The 19781-nt window shown below is 41.9% G+C and overlaps 3 protein-coding genes across 5 annotated transcripts in view; 2 read left to right on the top strand and 1 right to left on the bottom strand.

Annotated features, from left to right (window-relative positions):
* The window catches only part of Smr (nuclear receptor corepressor smrter), a 172027-nt gene that overhangs the window by 116217 nt on the left and 36029 nt on the right, over nucleotides 1-19781 (bottom strand). The window lies entirely within an intron of this gene.
* On the top strand, nucleotides 5462-9332 carry LOC114244934 (uncharacterized). The gene is made up of 3 exons (XM_028176895.2): nucleotides 5462-6301; nucleotides 6674-6830; nucleotides 7795-9332. The coding sequence occupies exons 1-3, from the start codon at nucleotides 6130-6132 to the stop codon at nucleotides 8165-8167; spliced, it is 702 nt and encodes a 233-aa protein (XP_028032696.2). The 5' UTR covers nucleotides 5462-6129; the 3' UTR covers nucleotides 8168-9332.
* Nucleotides 16846-19437, top strand: LOC114244913 (uncharacterized). Of its 2 annotated transcripts, none has more exons than XM_028176876.2 (2): nucleotides 16846-17108; nucleotides 18820-19437. In XM_028176876.2, the coding sequence occupies exons 1-2, from the start codon at nucleotides 16925-16927 to the stop codon at nucleotides 19359-19361; spliced, it is 726 nt and encodes a 241-aa protein (XP_028032677.2). In that variant the 5' UTR covers nucleotides 16846-16924; the 3' UTR covers nucleotides 19362-19437. The 2 variants fall into 2 exon arrangements, with proteins under 2 accessions (XP_028032677.2, XP_028032686.2); XM_028176885.2 differs by having other exon boundaries at nucleotides 16894-17104.

The following is a 19781-nucleotide window of genomic DNA, read 5'->3' as shown; positions in this document are numbered from 1 at the left end:
AAATTACTCCTTATATTATCAGCTACCTATTAGTGAAAGTTTCATCAAAATCAGTCCAGCCGTTCTAGAGATTAGCCGGAACAAACAGACAGAAAGACAGATAGACAAAAATTGTAAAAAATGTTATTTTGGTGTATGTACCGTATATAAATATATATTCGTTATGTGGTTATTGGAACCCATAGACATCTACAACATAAATGCGCCATCCACCTTGAGATATAAGTTCTAAGATCTCAGTATAGTTACAACGGCTGCTCCTCCCTTCAAACCGAAACGCATTACTGCTTCACGGCAGAAATAGACAAGGTGGTGGTACCTAACCGCGCGGACTCACAAGAAGTCCTACCACCAGTAAAAGTTGACTGTTAAAGCTACGCCATTCCCATCATTTCAAAATTTATTGTATATTTTTCTTTGAAGATTTTTTTATTGCCTTTGTAGGCAGACGAGCATACGGCCCACCTGACGGTGACTGATTACCATCGCCCATGGACTTCAGCAATGCCAAGCCGCTGTCCACCGGAAAATCTAGTCCTTCTAATGCCTCTGATTTGTTAAGCTAAGTTCCACCATCCCTAAGCATTGATTTAGATGCGGTTAGGTTGTGGCTATCACACTCTGTGGGAAGTTATCGAGACGACATTTTTAGTGGAAAATTGCCGATTCGTCAATTTATTAAATGTAGTATTAATTAACTTCGTAGGTAGACGGACGAGCGTACGGCCGGTCACCGTCGCTCATGGTCAACAATGCAAGCCAGGGGCATACATAGTCAAGACGCTGTCTATCGCTAAATGCCCCCCGCAAAGCTCCTTTGAAGACGTTCATTTGTCGAAACACCTTGAAAGGGAGTAAACGCCAGAGTCGAATGTCTTTTTTTTTCTTAGTTGATGGACGAGCTCACAGTCCACCTGGTGTTAAGTGGTTACTGGAGCTCATAGACATCTACAACGCAAATGCGCCATCCATCTTGAGATATAATTTTTAAGGTCTCAGTATAGTTGCATATACGTGGCAAAAATTTCTCAGATATTGGAAATTTCTGGATACTAGAGGTCCCGCAGTAGTCGAAATTCGACTATAATTAATTGGAATTCTAAGTTTGTACACTATTATGATTGTATTTTATAATCACAAATTTCGCCAAGACTACACTATAAAAAATATTAACAAAGACAAACAATATTTAATCTCAATTTGACAACAGACGTCAGAAACAAAAGTTTCACAATAAATAGTATGCATGCGTGTGTGCGTCAAATACATGGTATGTAGTGTGTGTAATGTTTTCTTTATTGATTTAATGTATCTTTCATGCATTATTTAAAAAAAAAATATTAACATTGTGCACTTCTTCTCTATATTCTCTATAAGTGTGTAAAATTTCATACTCCTCCGTCCGCGCAATTTTCGTAAAAAGGGATACAAAGTTTTTGCTTCACGTATTAATACCTATATATAGATTTAAAAAAAACCTTTACTTGTCAATTGCGCTGTAAATACTGCACTTAGGAAATATCAACGAAAATCAGACTAATCTTATTTACATATTTTATTCACGTGAGCCATTTACAAGTTCATGTAACTATGATGCCAATGATAATGGATGTGATATCATTGATAAGCACAGTGTTATGAAAGGCAAGTTCGACGAGCCTAATACATAGATGACGAACCCTTCGCATTCGACGGGTTCATCCAATATTCGCGTAAACTTTAAAACTCTTGTCAAGTTCTCAATGTAGTCGAAGGTCACCTCTGAACGCACGTAAATCGATCGAATTATATCTGAAAATCACAATTAATAAATAACTCACATAAACAGATCGGCAATTTTGTTGAGTGAAAAAAGTGAGGTGTCGCTCTGGAACTGGGTCGGTCGTTCTGGCAACGTCGCATAGCGGTACCGGGGCGCGCGCGGCGGCGACGCGTTGCCGCACTGAACAGCCACATCAATAATACACGCGCGCTTCTCTTCTCGAGTCAAAAACATTCAAAAGAAAAACCGTAACGTAGGTACCTGCCCACATTCTATTCGTTCTACCTTTTTTTTAAATTCTATTGTGGGCTGTGGTCTGCGTGTTTCCAAAACAAAAAAAACAAAATTACGTTTACCTACATAATCAAAAACAATTCTCATTAAGTAAATAAGTATGGATTTTCAACAGAAACTAAACTTCTTATAACATTAAAATAACAGAACTATTTCAGAGCTATAGGCCCATAATTGAATACTCGTAATAATATGGTTTATCAATATATTGACTAGATGACAAAAATCTATCAATTTTATTAATTAGGTATACTGTATTGCTAAGTTTCCAAACATTACTTACAGTGAACATATAATAATATGTATTAGCGTAACATGGTTAATGCCACAAGGGTACTGAACCCAAATTGTGTTGGCTTGAACGCTGACTGGTACTGCTAGTAGATTGACCAGGCTTTTCCAAGAAGTATCGCAGAGCTTTCGACGGACGATGATATTCGCAAGATCGAAAGCTGCACACTATTGGCTGCGGACTGTTTTGAATGTTACGCACAACAGACGGAGACCACAAGCACACAACTATAGTGAAAATAACCGTTAAGTATGGCACCCTACTGAATTGTTAAATGTTTTACACATAACGCCCATGGAGTTTCTCATCGGATCTTCTCAGTGGCCATTCCGAACCGGTCGCGGATTCAGATCTTAGCAAAGTGTCTCAAACTGAGCCCGTGAGTTCGCTTACACGGCTGGTGAAGCCAGAATAGTCTATAGGAAAAAAAACCATGCTAAACATCATCTTCATACAACTAAACAGAATCTATATAATTAATACGTGAAGCAAAAACTTTGTATCCCTTTTTACGAAAATTGCGCGGACGGAGGAGTATGAAATTTTCTACACTTATAGAGAATATAGAGAAGAAGTGTACAATGCTAATGTTTTTTTTAAATAATGCATAAAAGATACATTAAACCAATAAAGAAAACATTACACACACTACATACCATGTATTTGACGCACACACGCATGCATACTATTTACTGTCAAACTTTTGTTCTTGACGTCTGTGGTCAAATTGAGAATAGATTAAATATTGTTTGTCTTTATTAATATTTTTTTATAGCGTAGACTTGGCGAAATTTGTGATTATAGAAGTATAAAATACAATCATAATAGTGTACAAACTTATTATACAATTCCAATTAATTATAGTCGAATTTCGACTACTGCGGGACCTCTAGTTATAATTCAAAGGTAATGCAAATTAGATTTGTGAACGTACAGAATACGTCAAAACTTTTGACGTTTCTTGTCTACAGTCTTGAAGATTAGTTACAGAACGAGGCGGCGTACAAGTTGCCTCTAGTCTTTGATCTTAAAGAAAGCCGCTTTTATGTATAACGTAGAGTAGTAAACATCACGCAACCAAACTAAACACGAGCTAAATAGCAGTTTGATTGTGAGCAGACGTCAGCACACACCCGCTGAATGGACGGGCGCCAGTCGTCAATTTTAATTTTGCTTATTAAAGTAATCAAAGCTCTTTCTTTATTCGCGCGTTATATGTTACGTAAAATATGCCGCGAAGACAGAAACCGTGAATATGGAGAAGCGCGTTTACAAAGGTTGAACACCTAGATATCGGAATCCTTTTTATCAATTTGTTTGCACCCATAAGATCAGCGAATAAGGAAATCATTAGCTGCGAATATAGGGAATTGAGTCGCATTAAATCGGCGAATAAAACGCGAATGAAGGAAGCGCGATTAAGAAGCTTCTACTGTATTTTCATTTACATTTACAATATATCATCACTTTAATAAAATGTCTGACTATTAATATGAATGATGACGGTTGAATTTGGTATTTAATAATCCATCTACTTCGCATCATGATAAAATGCAAACAAAACGAAAGTTATGTGTATATTTTTTTTAATATACCCAATTATTTAAAAACGTATACTTAACGCGAACATAGTCACGCTGCAAAACCTGCGAATAAAGTATTGCCATATTTAAAGTGACTTTTAGCGCTACTATGTTTACGTTATTACGGAGTTTTTTGTTAATGTTACCTTAATGTAGAGAATCATCATTTTGAAAATTATTCTAAGCCGAAGAATAAAAAGGTTTTCCATTGTGAATCATATTTAAAAAATATTTTACGTGAAGTATAATTAATTATATTTCGCGATTATCTGAATTGTTTATATTAATTCAGACACGTTGCCTAGCGTTTCAAAACAATGCAACACAAAATCGATTTTCAATTTCAGTATTCACGATCAAAACGGAAGCATGATTGTGCGTAAATTATTAATTGTTTTCCCCAAATGTTACCTATATTAACGTGACCTTCTAAAAGTAGTGCTGTTGTTACACAAAGCTAAAACCATACGGAATGCGATCTGACAACGTCGCGAAAGAGTTATGAAGATACAATAATAAAAAATTGTGAATAAATCACGCATGGGCTTCCGACCACAATTTAGGATTCCCTGTGTTATGGCTACCGATCGAAGCAGTGACTGATAAACATACTTATATTTTTAAATAGGATGTGTTTAAATAGAATGTTTTTTTTTTTTAAACTTGTTATAGTTGTAGCATATCGATCAGAAGATTTGAAATTGACAACATTTTTTTTTTCAACTTGATATTTTTTGACGTCAGTACTTACATCCTTGTATTGAGGTAACAAACATTTATGAATGCAAAATAGAAAAACTATTAAAGCTGACAATGATTAAGTAAAATAGGTACAACATACGCAGGCCTTTCTATTAAATAATCTGGTTCCCTAACATGACAGCTTACTCAGATTGACAAAATTTTTGGCTTTGATAATTAATTATATTTTTACGGGGTATTTTGTAACACGTTGTATACAAATATAGATAATAGAAAATAAATAAATTAATAATTGTTAAAAAAAAAACTAGTAATATAAAAAAAAAAATATCTATATGTATAAAAATGAAACCCGTTTTCCGTTGTCACGACTTAACATGAAAACGGCTTGACCGATTTGGCTTATTTTTTTTTTGTAATTTTCTAATACTCTGTACAAGGTTCTTACGGAAACAAATATTAAGAAAGTCTCTCAGAAACATTGAAAAATATACATTTAATTTTGCATATTTATTTGTGAACTATTCCACGCGGACGAAGTCGTGGGCAAAAGCTAGTAGAAAATAAAAACGCGGACAATGAGCAAACAACTTGTTCATCATACAATATTAATAAAACGCACCTTTAATTGTAAAGTTAAATGTAGGGTTTAAGCAAAATTTCGCTTAAATCAAATGTCCTTTCACTCCTCGATATGTTTTCTAAAGAAACGTTTTGACTTTTTGGCGGGCACGCGAGGAGTGAAGTTGTGTGAATTGTTTTATTTTGTCTATTTAGTGTTTCTTCAGGGTTAAATGTGTAATAACGGTGGTTTATTAACTGTTTAATATCTGTGAAAGTGCACAAATGTGGTATATGAAACAAGTCGCTGGACGTAGCTTCTCGGGAACCTCCAAAAAGTCCACTGAAAATTTTTCAGTAAATGACCACCATTTTACTGAGTTTATATTTCATCCTATATCATCTCATTTCATTTAATTTCACTCCATATTATCATTTTTCATTAAATAAGAATATAAATTATAATAAGACATGACTTAAAGGCCTTAGTTACCAGGTCAGAAAATACGTTAAAAAAAATTATAAAAACGTTTCTGACGTACTAGAATCAATTTGCAATATAATTTCGATTGAACTGACTGAAGGATCAACGGAATGTTATCAGAGCGCGCGGAGAAGTCGCAGTGGGCGGCGCGTCGGTCGCCGGTCGCAACGCGGCGTGCCTGCCCGGCCGCGAGTGTGCGCACAGACGCGCGACGTTGCGCCAGTCGCGTCGCACCTCCGTCGCGAGTCGGTGCGCTTTTTCGTCGCAACAACCACTAACTAGAAATTCAAATCGTAAATCACTCGCGTTCTCTTCAACAATTTTTTTTAAACCCCTTTGTTGTTGTAGCACTTATAATGACGGCTATTGAGTAATGGCTGTATAATTCTGATGCCATAGTCGTTTTTTTAAGTCATTTTGACAGTTCATGTTTTTCGAGTAGATAGTAAAAATGTTGGAGTTTAATCCGGTATGTCTGATAGAGGAGATACAGAAGCGACCGGGTCTGTACAGTTCGGAATGTCCCGCCGACCGCGAGGAGAAGTTGACTCTGTGGAAAGAGGTCGGGTCGTCGATGTTCCCCGACTGGGATACTATTAATAAAGCAACTGCGTACGACAGGGGTGAGATGTGGAACATTCTGCTAAAATATAAGCTGTTTCGTGAACATATTGTATGTGAAATAAACAGAAAGCTTTTTGTCGCACTTAATAATAAACTCCTTAATAATAAAATTTGATTATTTTTTCCTTTAAAAAAAAATTAACATTATTGTCATATATTTTTGTATGGATTTATCTCTTAAAGCATATATATTAATCGTCCCAATTGATTGGCTAAGTCAAAACCAACGTTTTAAATATCACAACTTAAGATTAACGGATCGATCTATCTAAGTAACTAAGCTGCCCAAGTCTGTACCGAAAAACGTATGCGCTGAGTAGAAAGAGATAATATATAGAGTGGATTTAATAGTGTATTTCTACTACTTCTAGTACTACAACTGCAGAGGAAGTGGAGATCCCTACGAGATGCTTACAACAGGGAGCTAAGGGCTCGTCGCTCCGGCGTTAGGATACACAAGAGAACGTACAGGCACTTCAAGAGAATGATCTTCCTGGGCGGCTATGAGGGGCCCATCAGCGATGGAGAGTATGTTCCCTGATTGTAGAATATAGTTTACGCATTCTAAGTCTTTACAGAGTGCTTTAGGGCCGTTGAAGGGTTTTTAGAATGACTAGTGGTCCCGTAGTAGTCGAAATTCGACTATAATTAATTAAAATTATAAGCTTGAACGTTATTATGGTTCTATTGTCAGAGACTATTATACTTCTATAATCACAGATTTCGCCAAGACTACACTATAGACAAATAAACAATATTAACCTATTCTCAATTTGATCACAGACTTACAGAGCAACAAAAGTTTGATAATAAACATAGAGTATTCATATGCGTGTGTGTAACGATTTTTTTATTGATTTAATGTATTATTAAAGCATAATTTAAAAAAATATTAGCATTGTGCACTTCTTCTCTATATTCTTTGTCTAGTGTGGAAAATTTCGTACTCCTCCGTCTGCGCAATTTTCGTAAAAAGAGGTACAAAATTTTTGCTTCACGTATGAATATATAGATATTCTCAACGAGTTTGATAGCATTAGTTTTATATCACCGCCCGCGGTTGAAGTCTCCATGACTACGGACCACGGGTATCCCGTTGTTAACAACAGGCAGCTGTTGTATAAGGATAAAGCTGAGACTCGGGTCTCAAGATGGTCGGCATTACCGTTGTTGATGTCTACGGGCTCCTATAACCACCTAACACCAGTAGAGGCGTGAGCTCGTTATTTTGATAGTTTTGATAGTTACGACTTAACCCACAGACGCAGCCCACCGAGTTTCTCGTCGGATCTTCTCAGTGGGTCGCGTTTCCGATCCGGTGGTAGATTCTACGAAGCACGGCTCTTGTTAGGGCCAGTGTTAGCAACACTCCGGTTTTAGCCCCGTGAGCTCACCTAGTTACGACAAGAAAAGAATATTTTTACATTTCAAAATAATAAGTCATAATTTAGTGATTTAATCTTAATTTAAAAGATTTACTGATATTTTGCAGTAGCGATTCAAAAGACGAGGACGGAACCCAAGACAACAGCGGCAGCAACCCAGAGCCGATAGAGCCACCAAAGAAAGTCAGAAGGAAAAAACGCAAGCGACAGCCCAGTTGCGATACCTATCCAACCCAGGAAGTCGAGATGCCCGTGTTCCCGGTCGACATTGACAGCACGACTGACACTGACAGTGACAAGTTGTTCCTCCTGTCATTCTTGCCCGAGATGAGGCAGTTGCCGGTCCATTTAAAGATGTGGGTTCGATCGCAGATCGCCAATACGATGCAGGAGGCGGTTACGAATCATTATAACAGCACAAAATCGTTTGGTATGGAGCGAAGTGACATTAAGAGACCTCGGAAAGACAGTACTGAATAGGATTCTTTTTAATATCATTTTCGTCACGTCTGCAATGCCAAGGGCACAGCCAAACCTCTGCCTGCTGCTAGGTTTTCGAGAAATCTTAGACTGTTTTGGCCTCATTCTATCACGATTCGGTAATTGGACGTTTATACAGGGCGTGACGATTCTCCGATTACTGTACAATAATTAAAGATTTGATTTAAGTAGAAACGAAAATATATTATATTGTTTAAGGAAGTAAATGTAAAGAAATGTAGGTCACTGAATTTGATGAAATTTATATTATAGTTAAAAAAGAAGTAGGTCACTGACCTCGTCGAAAACTACAGCGTGTTTGCGGGGCTTTGAGAATTATTATATAATAGTTTCTTAATTTCTAGTGTAAACGTTGATATAAGTAGAGTCCACTCCACTTCTCTATATTGGGAAGAGGTGGAAAATGGTGGTTTTTGTACATTAAAAAAGTGTTCGCCTACATTCGGTGAGATCGTCGAAAATGTGATTAGCTCTACAAACACCTTAGCATTCCCTATTTGTTTCGCTTGGACTTGACAAACATGTAGTCAGACGGTCATATTCGTTACGATTTACCTCGAAAATTACATTAGCAGGTGCGTAGCCGGCTTTAAATAAATAACATAAACGGTTAAACTTAAAACCGTTATTAATATTTATTCGAGTTAAATATAAATAATAATAAATAAATAATACATAAATAAATATTTACTAACAGTCAGGCCACGTTAACTGGTCCCGTGATAAGTTCGTAAAGAGCTTGTGTTACAGGTACCAGATAACGGATATAAATGTAAGATTTTTTATTATACACATACATATATTTAATATACATCCATAACCCTGGAAAAGACATTTTATATTTATCATACAAATATCTTCCCTTGGCGGGATTCGAACCCGCGACCCCCTTGTGTAGTGACCATGTCAATTGCCACTACATCAGACGGCCGTTAAATATATTCTATTCTATATATATAATATAATATTCCTATTATTACATAAAAGATTATTACGATGTAGTTTTAAATATTTTTAAGTGAATTCCCTCTGCAATTTTATGTTAATATTATTGACGAACGTTCATAGACAATAAACCATATAGTTGTACATATTTGATGACTAAGTGTATGTTTTCCTGTTTTCAATAAAGTTATGATTATTATTTTAGCAGCGTATAAATTCACCTTATTTATTGTCCCATTACGTAATAGGGCATAGGCTCAGAGAATGCCTTTGTCCATGACGGATGGATAGCCAAGCCAGCTATAAAACCGCTGGTGAGATTCTAAACTTTATTTTTATCGGCGCTACGGCGTAATCGACCTTTTTTTTTTATTCCTACCTATGCTGATAGCCTTGAGAGGCTATTTCAGCTTCACCCTAACGTGTGTAGGTGAGCTCACGGGGCTCAAACCGGAGAGTTGCTAACACTGACCCTAGCAAGAGCAGTGCTTCGCAGAATCTACCACCGGATCGGAAACGCGACCCACTGAGAAGATCCGGCGAGAAACTCAGTGGGCTGTGTCTAGGGGTTAATTCGCTCGTCGAGCCCTTCGTCGCAAGCGACGGGTTCGACGAGGACGGTGACCGGTGCTTGTGGTGCCTAAAAGCACCGTTAATGGATCGGGAGGATCCGTAATGACATGCTTTGGGCGACGTCGACTGTTTACCATTCGATCTACAGGATCGGGTATGTAGTTTCCAGCGGCCACGACAAGAGGGTTCTCATGTCGTGCCGCCTTCTCGAAATGGCGCAATGATGCCGACTGTAGATACTTACTGACAGAGTCGAGCTCCAGGTCATCGTGGAGATCCACGTTCCTCAGGAACCATGGTGCTCCGACGGCTATCCTGCAGAATCGGGATTGAATAACCTGAAGGGGCTTCAAGTTGGTGCGGGCTGCGTGAGCGAACACTACGCTTGCATACGTCATAACGGGGCGTATGCAAGTTTTGTAGAGAGTTACCTTATTACGGAGGGACAGTTTGCTTCGCTTGCAAAGCATAGGGTAGAGACGTCCTAATATGAAGGCGGCACGGTCGCGTACCGTTTTAATATGGGGACGGAATGTCATCCCTCTGTCGAGGGTGACGCCTAGGTATTTGACCTGCGAGGCCCACGGTATGGGCTGGCCAAAGAGAGTAACGGGGCTAACGGCGGAGGTGTTTGCGCGCCTATTAGGGAGTGGGATGCTCGAAGTGGTATTCGGAGGGCGACCCCTTTTGAAGAGCACCGCTGTGCTTTTCGTGGGGTTGATGTCGATGCGCCACTTCCGGAACCACTGTCCCATGGTGGCTACTGCGATCTGGAGTTGCCGATGTAGCAACGACATCTTCCTACACGAGTAGTAGATAGCCGTGTCATCGGCGAAGAGCGCTAGATGGGTCTCCGGAGACCGGGGTATATCATTGATATACAAACTAAATAATAACGGGGAGAGCGCGGAGCCTTGCGGGACTCCGGCAGTCAGATGACGGGGGCGAGAGCGAGTTCCCTCTACTCGATATCGAAACAAACGGTTCGACAAGAAGTCTCGTATGATGAGCACGAGTCTGTCTGGCACTCCCATGTTGTACAGTTTGTAGATCAAACCGTTGTGCCAGACTTTGTCGAACGCCTTCGCGATATCGAAGAAGAGGGCGCCGGTCGGGATTTGTTTACGCCTATTTAGCCCTATTAAGATGTGCTCCGTGAGGCGGTGCACTTGTTGTACGCACGAGTGCTTAGCGCGGAATCCAAACTGCTCGTCTATTAGAATTTTATTCGCGGTAACGAAGTTCCAGAGGCGTTTCCGAAGGAGCCGTTCGTAAATTTTGCCTATCGTCGGGAGGAGACTAATCGGACGGTAACTAGCGGTTTCGTTTATCGGTTTGCCCGGCTTATGTATACCGATAACGTCCGCTTCTTTCCACACCGCGGGAAAGATGCAGTGCGTCATAGCGGCATTTAAAATGGTAGCCAACATTGCTATCAGTTGGACTGGTAAGAGTTTAAGCGCGCGGTTACGGATGCCGTCGGAGCCGGGTGCCTTCTTAGGTTGGAGGTTGTGGATCGCTTCTCTAACTTCGTCAGTGGTAATGGGGGGTAACGCGTCCGAGGGCGGTAGGGAAGCTCTGCGCTCGACCTCCCTGTCGACTAACTCGGTGTGTTCGGGGTCCGCGTATTGAGTGCTGGTGGTGCACTGCTCTTGCAGTGCATCGGCCAGCAGCTCAGCCTTGTCATCGTCATCGAAAGCCGGTGGTTGGCCTGAAGGGCGTACGAGGGGAGGCATAGTAGCGGTAGTTTCGGATTTGAGAGTCCTAGCTAGTCGCCAGTATGCTTGGTGGGAGGGCGCGAGTTGTTCTAAATAACTATGCCAATTTTCGTTACGGGCGTCGCTTAGGCGGGAGTGGACTTCGCGTTGTAGACGACGCATCCGAATCCGGTTTGAATGCGTGGGAAGACGATCGTAGGCCCGGATTGCCGCGTTCCTAACTCTTAAGAGATTCCTAAGTTCGGGGGAAAGTCTAATGCGGTGGAAGCTATCCTCCACATCGACTTCTTTAGAAGATCTAATGATCGCGGAAGAGATGTGATCGGTAATGATGTTTATGGATTCGACGGTGTCCTCGGGGGATAGATTCGAATCCGGGCCGTAAGGGAGGATTGGCGGAGCGGCTTCGGCTAAGCACGTGCCCAGCTTATTCCAATCCACCATGGTCCTCGTAACAGTAACTGGGTTGTGAGGGCGACCGAGCTGCATAACGACAGGTCGGTGGTCTGAGTCGAGCTCTGACAGTGCTTCGATGGAATGCAAGCGCAGAGTTACGTTCCTAAGCAATGCCAGGTCTATAGTGCTCGGACGGAGCGCGATGTTATACGGATAACATGTTGGAGTTGGGGGGCCGACTACTTCGAAGGTGAGGTCGTCTATAAACGCGTCGAGACGCCTACCGTTGACGTTAGTACGATGGCAGTTCCACCTAGTGTGGTGGCAATTTAAATCGCCTGCCAGGATGACAGAGTCTCCCATGCCGAACAGTGACTCGATGTCACTGCTCAGGAGGGGCTTGTCCGGGGGGAGATAAACGGATGCGATGACGATCGGCTGGTGTCCCGTCAGCGAGATACGGCACACTGACGCCTCGATATGTGAGAGCGAGGGAGTATCGAGAGGGACAACGTGCAGGGCCCGCCTATAGTAAATGGCAGTCCCGCCTTTGGAGGCGGTGAGTCTGTCATTCCTAACCATGACGTAATTCGCGACTTTCGGGTCACGACGCGAGGGCTTCAGGCAGGTCTCCTGCACTAACAGAATATCTATTAGGTTGTCGCGGAGGAATTCGAAAATTTGATCGCGTTGCCGCGCGAGTCCGTTAGCATTGTAGAATGCTAACGTAAGCGAATACGGTTTTTCTCTACCTTTTTGCGCCATTGATTACCGGTAAAGAATTTTTATAACGTGCGAGACACGGACTCGTAGACGTCCATGTGATCGAAAGCGGCCGCGAGCCGCTGTTCGGGGGTTACCGACCTACGGATAGCATCTGCGAACGATCGCAGACGGTCAAAGTTTACCGCGGTGACGAAGTCGCGCACGAGCGCGAAGTCGTTGACGACTGAGGGTTGCGGGGGGCGGTACGCGGGCGCGGGGCGAGGTGCGAGCAGGGGCTGAGGCGCGTGACGTGTCGCAGGCGGGAGCTGGGGTACGTTTTGTGTTCCCTCCTTCGTATACGGCAGCGGTTTTTTCCACGCCGAGACGGTGGGAACCGCAGCCGGTACGAAGGCTGGTTTTGGCACTGAAGGCGCCGAAGTCTTTGGGTCGACGGTTCGGGGGGCTGGGTGGTTCGGGCGTTTACGCGGAGCCCTTGGACATCCGCGGTAGTTTGCCGGGTGCCCTTGCTTAAGGCATAGGACACAGCTTGGGGGTTCCGTCGCGGTTTCCCTAACACGCGAACATTCTGTGGTTGCGTGATCGCCGAGGCATTTCACGCAGCGGGGGCGCGCGTGGCAATTACGCGCTGAGTGGCCATAGAGCTGGCACCTGTGGCACTGCCCGGGAGTACCACGTTTATGGGGGGCTTCGATGGTGACCCCGGAGAGGCCGCATATCGTTTTGAGACATGAGATTCTTTTCTTTGCCTCCGGGGTTGATTCTAGCGCGACGAGAATCATATTGTACGGCTGTCTGCCGCGTCCGCTGTGCATCCGGTGCACACTAATTATTGGGAGAGACTGACCGATCAGATCCTCCTTTACGTAGTCTATGTCGAGTTCCTTGGGGACTCCACGTATCACTACGCGGAGTTCGCGGTCCTCCTGAAGAGCATAGGTGTGATAACCTATGTTCTCCTTTCGGAGGTAAGCAGAGAGGGCCCTATGGTCGCCCGGCGTTGCGACCTTAATCTGAATCCCATGCGCGACGTTACGCGCATGGGTATAATTAATTTTGTTGGCCTGAAGGGCCTGGGATACGCGATTCCACGCTGACTTCTCCTGGAGTATCAGCGGGGGCGGGACAACTGTTTTAGGCGCGGGCGCGGTTTTTGGGCGCGGCGGTGGGATTACGCGGCGGGCGGAGTCCGACTCCGGCGTTACGACTACCTGCGGTCGGGAGGCGGTCGCGGACTTCGTTTGCTTCGTCATGGAGCTCCGGGACTCCACGACGCGAGTACGCTTTTTACCGCGCGTTACAGTTTGGAACCCATCCGAGGTTCCGGGTTGAGGGCTAGTCGCGGACTCGAAGTCCATCTCCGATTCGGTATCGGAGCCTGAACTAGACGCTATTGAGGTCGCGACGGACGAAACTGACGTGATTGAGGCGGGCGCGGGGGTAGCGGGGGCGGGGGCGTTAGACGCTACGGCGGCGGCGTGCGTACGTGCGCTTGAACACGGACCGGCGGCGGGGCACGCGAGGCATGCCTGCGAGGCATGTTTGGCGACGGCGGCGAGAGATGCGGGGGGAGAATATTTACCAAATGCGGCCCTATAGGCTTCGAATTCGGGCGCGATTGACGGATATTTTTCCCGAATGAAGTCGATGAAAAGTTTTTCCTCCATCTTTATGTGATTTTCGCCCGGGGGGGGGCGGCCCCGGGACTTAAACACGCGCTCGCCTTGCGGCGAGGCCCCTGCGTCGGTAACACTAAATTGGCCGAAGCGATTCTAGGAATTTTAGAAATTTTAGTGAATAGAATAAATAGAATAGAATTAGAGTGAATAGAACCACTGCACAGTTCCCGGGCGGCAATGCCTTGCAATTAGGCGCAGGTACAAATTCCGAGAAACACTTGGGCCACAGATGTGCCACGAACAATGATCTATTATCACCGGTAGTCACTTCCGACAAAACAATGAGCACGTCCACGCGCGTCGGTTGCTCAAATCGGAATGGTAATCGACCAGTGTGCGATAGGCAGCGGCTTGGCTCTGCCCCTGGCATTGCTGAAGTCCATGGGCGAAGGTAACCACTCAGGTGGGCCGTATGCTCGTCTGCCTACAAAGGCAATAAAAAAAAATTTAGTGCGACTTTTTTTAACGTTCTCGATAGCGTAAAAGTTAACTCAAATTTGTATGGAGTTGCAACGTTTGTCTACGTTTGCGGCTAGGGGCGCTGTTCCAACTGCATACAAATTTGAGTTAACTTTTACGCTATCGAGAACGTTAAAAAACTCGCACTAAGCACACTGATCTGTATGATATTTATTAATATACTATCGTGAACGCTGTACATAAGCCGTGTCCCAATTATAGTTTATAGTTGATAGAAAGCTAGAAAACGTCTTGACGGGTGTTATTACTTACCTGGAAGTCGACTTAAGGGCGACCTCACAGGGCTAAGCTTGAAAGAATTTTGTTACGTCTGTCTTAGCAGAGCTTCGCAGCTTTCACCTTCAGATAGAAATCGTTACTAACAGAGAAACTGGTTTTTGCTGGTGGTAGAACCTGTTGTGAGTCCGAAGGGTGGGGCAGCCGTTGTAACTATACTGAGATCTTAGAACTTATATCTCAAGGTGGGTGGCGCATTTACGTTGTAGATGTCGATGGGCTCTCGTATCCACTAAACACCAGATGGGCCGGGAGTTCGTCCATACATCAAAGAAAAAAATTATGTCATCTAGAAGTTCGACTTCGTATTTATTAGTAGTAACATTCACTGGACGTTGCCATTTACGTCAGTCGAGTACTATTTACTCGATTACTATTTAATCGATAATGTCGTTAACTTCTTTGTTGGTTATCACTTGGACACATGTGACGACTACACTTCTTGTACGCTCACTGGTATAAACCAGTAAAAAGAAACATATAGCTGTTACGAACGATGGCTTATTCCGAGTATTTCGAAACCCACCTTGAGATATTAGTTCTAACGTCTCAGTATAGTAAGTACAACGGCTGCCCCGCCCTTCAAACCGAAACACATTACTGCCTCACGGCAGAAATAGGCGAGGTGGTGATACTTACACGTGCGGACTCACAGAAAGTCCTAAAACCAGTATTTAAAAAAACCTTTGCAGTCAAATAGTGAATGATCGAAAAAATTGTATAGTATTCAGTATGGATTCGACAGAAAATACAAGTGACATTTAGCCTTAGCTCTAGACAGCAGTGGTCGTGTTGTCAGAAAATCACTAGTCACGACTTGTACAAAACCAATCCGCCGAGAATGCGGTCTGTCGCTTAAGATCAAACCATCGATTGGAGTCAAGGTGACCGGTGATCGTACCCTTAGAACGTTTAAGTTTATCATGTTATAAAATCGATAATGATTCCGATTTCAATCATTCGTTAACATTTAATTGATGATATTTCTGATCGTTTCTTAATGGTTTAAACGGAATTTTAACAACCCACTTTTGCTTGTTATTGGTAAGTACCCTGTTAATACATTCTTTTTCATTTGCAAGCTTCTTAAAGCGTTTTCTTTCTGTAGACTATCCACACTTTTGATCTGATAACTTCGAGTGGTTATACTAGCTTCGCCTACGCGAGCTTACCGAGCTCAGCCTGGCAAATTTGCTAACACTAGTCCTAGCAAGAGCCGTGCTTCGCAGAATCTACCGCTGGATCAGAAACGCGACCCACTGAGAAGATCCGGCGAGAAACTCAATGCGTAACACATTTCTGTGCTCTATTCATACTTATTAATTACTGTAGTTTAAGCATAAGAGCAATCTAGCAGCGATCATGTCGCAGTGGCTACGCAGTTAACGCACTGTAAGAACCAGCGAGCATACAGCCGCTTTCAGACTACGCTATAATATCATAGCATATAGCTCATAGCACAACAATATCGCACACCATACATTGTTATGGACACGTCGACACTGTACTGTACTATATATTATTGGTTAAGTATAGGCTGCTATACTATATGGCAATATAGTATAGTGTAGTCTTAAACCAGATTAATCACACCACGTGCCTCATTGAATGAATGTCGTTTGAGTAAAACAGCGACAATAATATGAGTCGGTAAACAGTGATATAAGTCGTTTGAAAGGTTAATTCATTTCTCGGCAGACGGAATTTATAAACAAAATACAAGTGATTATTGATAAGAGGCGAACACAGCGCGGCGTTGCCAGACCGTCACAGAACAGCCGGTGTCGCTGCGAGGCCGCACCGGCTCGATGCGACGTTGCCAGACCGCTAGCGGACTCTCGCTGCCGCTGCGAGTTCGCGCCGACCACGCTGCGTCAGTCCGCGACCGTCGCTTGTCTTGTGTGTCACGCGTCAGTATCGCATGCTAACATTGTTCATAGTGCCAAATGACTTCGTATTGTTTAGACATAGAGGCCTTCATTAGCGAAGTCAGTAAGCACCCGCAAATCTGGGACCTAAACAATGAAGATTTTAAATATAAACATCGCAAACAGAACGCATGGGCAGAGGTATCCCGGATATTCATCAACGACTTCGCCGATATGACCCAGGGAGAAAAGTTGGATGTATGTAAGTAGCATGTAAGCTCGGAACATTGTATTTTATTAAAGTTCACCGTAAAACTCGTGAAGATGAAGAATCTATAGTTGGCTAAACAGGACAATGTCGAAATATCGACAAGTGAAATGATGAACTTTGAAACATCACATGTTTTTTTTAAAGTAACTTTAACGTTTTAAAATAAGGCCAATAATGTCTTAAACAGAAATCATGATATTGGCTGTACACAAAAGGCAGTGGTTTAAAAATATCACTAATTCTTGTGATAAAAAAACGAGTTATTGTTTTTTTACATTAAACAACAGGAAAAATTTACAAATATGTACACAGATTTTCGGTTAACAAGTCGAATGTGTTTAAAATACAGTCCCGTCTTTCCGTGTCCATTAAACTTAAGTAAGTATAAATAGTTTGGATTGGAATAACTGGAGTAACAACATTATATTTTAAAAGTGTGATTTTATTAGACAAGAAATGCAGTAAAATATCAGTCCTATCTTTATTACGTAATTTTAATTTGAACGTTCGTGGAATCTTAAGCCATTTTTCGGACATAGCCATAGATCATTAAGATTTTTTTTTCGGAGGCCCTAAAACGTAATGATTACACGATCCGATCGTGAGTGCTCACCGTTGCTCAGGGACATTAGCGAGGCGAATTACTTCCGGAAACGTCGGCGAAGTGAGATTGAGATCCCAGACTAATTTTACAAAACAATATTAATCTTGTTTGGAAACGCACTGTGTACGCAGTGGTTCCACGTAGTAGAAAATAAACTGCTCTAATAACGAACCGTGCGATGACATATTTACAATCAGCATTTAAATGAAACACCATTAAACAATTAAATAAATTTAGTGATGGTTCTTTTTATTAATACTGAAAACGGAAATCTCAGGTGGTGCCTTATTTCACACATCATAAAAATTTGACATTGTGGATTTTCACACAAATATTTCTTGCATACATACCGTGTCCTGACAAGTTTACGAACAAAAACTATAAATAAATAAATGGCATCGATGGAGCCGTTTTAAGAGTGATTCTCAGAGTCATACCTACATACACGTGGTGACAATTGATTTTTATTGATAGACAAATTGAAAAACTATTAAATATTTGATCGTTATTTTATGTAAGCGGTTGTAAGTTTTACGATTACGTTTCTCGGTGAATTACGAATAAAAAATACTAGTAGCGATTGGAAACGTTAACAAAACGATTTCGAGTTAAGCAACATCAAATATCTATCAAAATGCACTTTAAAAACTGAGACACTAGAACTCATATCTCAAGGTGTGTGGCGGCATTTACGTTGTAGATGTCTGTGGGCTCCGGTAACCGCTTAACACCAGGTTAGCCGTGACTTCATCCACCCAAATCTAACTTCTATCTATCTATATATATAAAAATAAATTGCTGTTCGTTAGTCTCGCTAAAACTCGAGAACGGCTGGACCGATTTGGCTAATTTTGATCTTGAATTATTCGTGGAAGTCCAGGGAAGGTTTAAAAGGTAAAAAAAATAACAATTTTGTTTTCCTTTGATGTGTCATCGGACGGTATTCCTTTTGTTTGTTTTAAGTTTATTTTAAACTAAAGTCTTTTATTTATCGATTGAGGCACTACGAAGTCTGCCGGGTTTGCTAGTAAGCAATAAAAATCAATAAAAAAAATCAATTAACAGTACATATTTCTCTATGTTGTTATATCGTTACAGATAAAAAGCTTAACGGCAAATGGCGCAACATACGAGATTCGTACGTACGCAGCCTCAGGAAGGGTTACGGTTATATGTATGCGAAACATCTGTCCTTCCTGAACAACATATACAAGAGCACCAGCCAATCTGGCAGCGACGCTGAGCAAGACGACAATTGGCAAAGCGACGACGACCCGGCCAAACTGAGCAACGTCTCATTCAGAAAGAGCTTCAATATCAAAAACTGTGATGGAATGACGGAGAGAAACGTGGACTGGCAGAGTGATAGCGAGGAGATTCCTCTCAGAGCTCCAGTGAGAAGTGTTAGGAAAAGACGGAAAATCATTCCGGAGATTGAGTACGTCGAGCCTCTCGCGGAACCAACCTGCAGCAGTACAGGCGAGGACGACGACAGATCCTTCTTCGAATCCGTTCTACCGGCAGTGAGAGTGTTCGATATTGACCAGAAACTAGAATTCCGTGGTGAAGTACTTAGATTAATCAAAATGATAAGATATAGGAAGATAAAAATTAAATCCGATCCAACTGAAGACTTATAGTGATATTAGATTAGTTCTATTCCATTCCAATTTGTGGTAAATAAATAATATAATATATATTTTTTTATGAACATAACTTCTTGTCATTACATGAAAACCCTGGTAGATATACTTCATTAATCGGTCTCGACGTGGTTAAATAAAACCCACTATTAATATCATTTATGTTGTTAAAAATGAAAATTTCAAGTTAGGTCCTATTTGATAATTTTCTTTTTCGTTTAAGCGGTAGGCAGTGGCTTGGCTCTGCCCCTGGCATTGCTGGAGTCCATGGACGACGGTAACCACTTACCATCAGGTGGGCCGTATGCTCGTTTGCCTACAAGGGCAATAACAAAAAATAATACACAGAAAACGTAGTTGTTTGAAATAGAGCAAAGTAATGTTTAACCAAAATTAGTATTTTGTAGATCTACGCAG

Source organism: Bombyx mandarina, chromosome 16 (assembly GCF_030267445.1).
Source record: "Bombyx mandarina strain Sakado chromosome 16, ASM3026744v2".
Classification (NCBI taxonomy): domain Eukaryota; kingdom Metazoa; phylum Arthropoda; class Insecta; order Lepidoptera; family Bombycidae; genus Bombyx; species Bombyx mandarina.
Note: the sequence above shows the minus strand (reverse complement) of the source record. Positions and strands in the feature narration are given on the sequence as shown.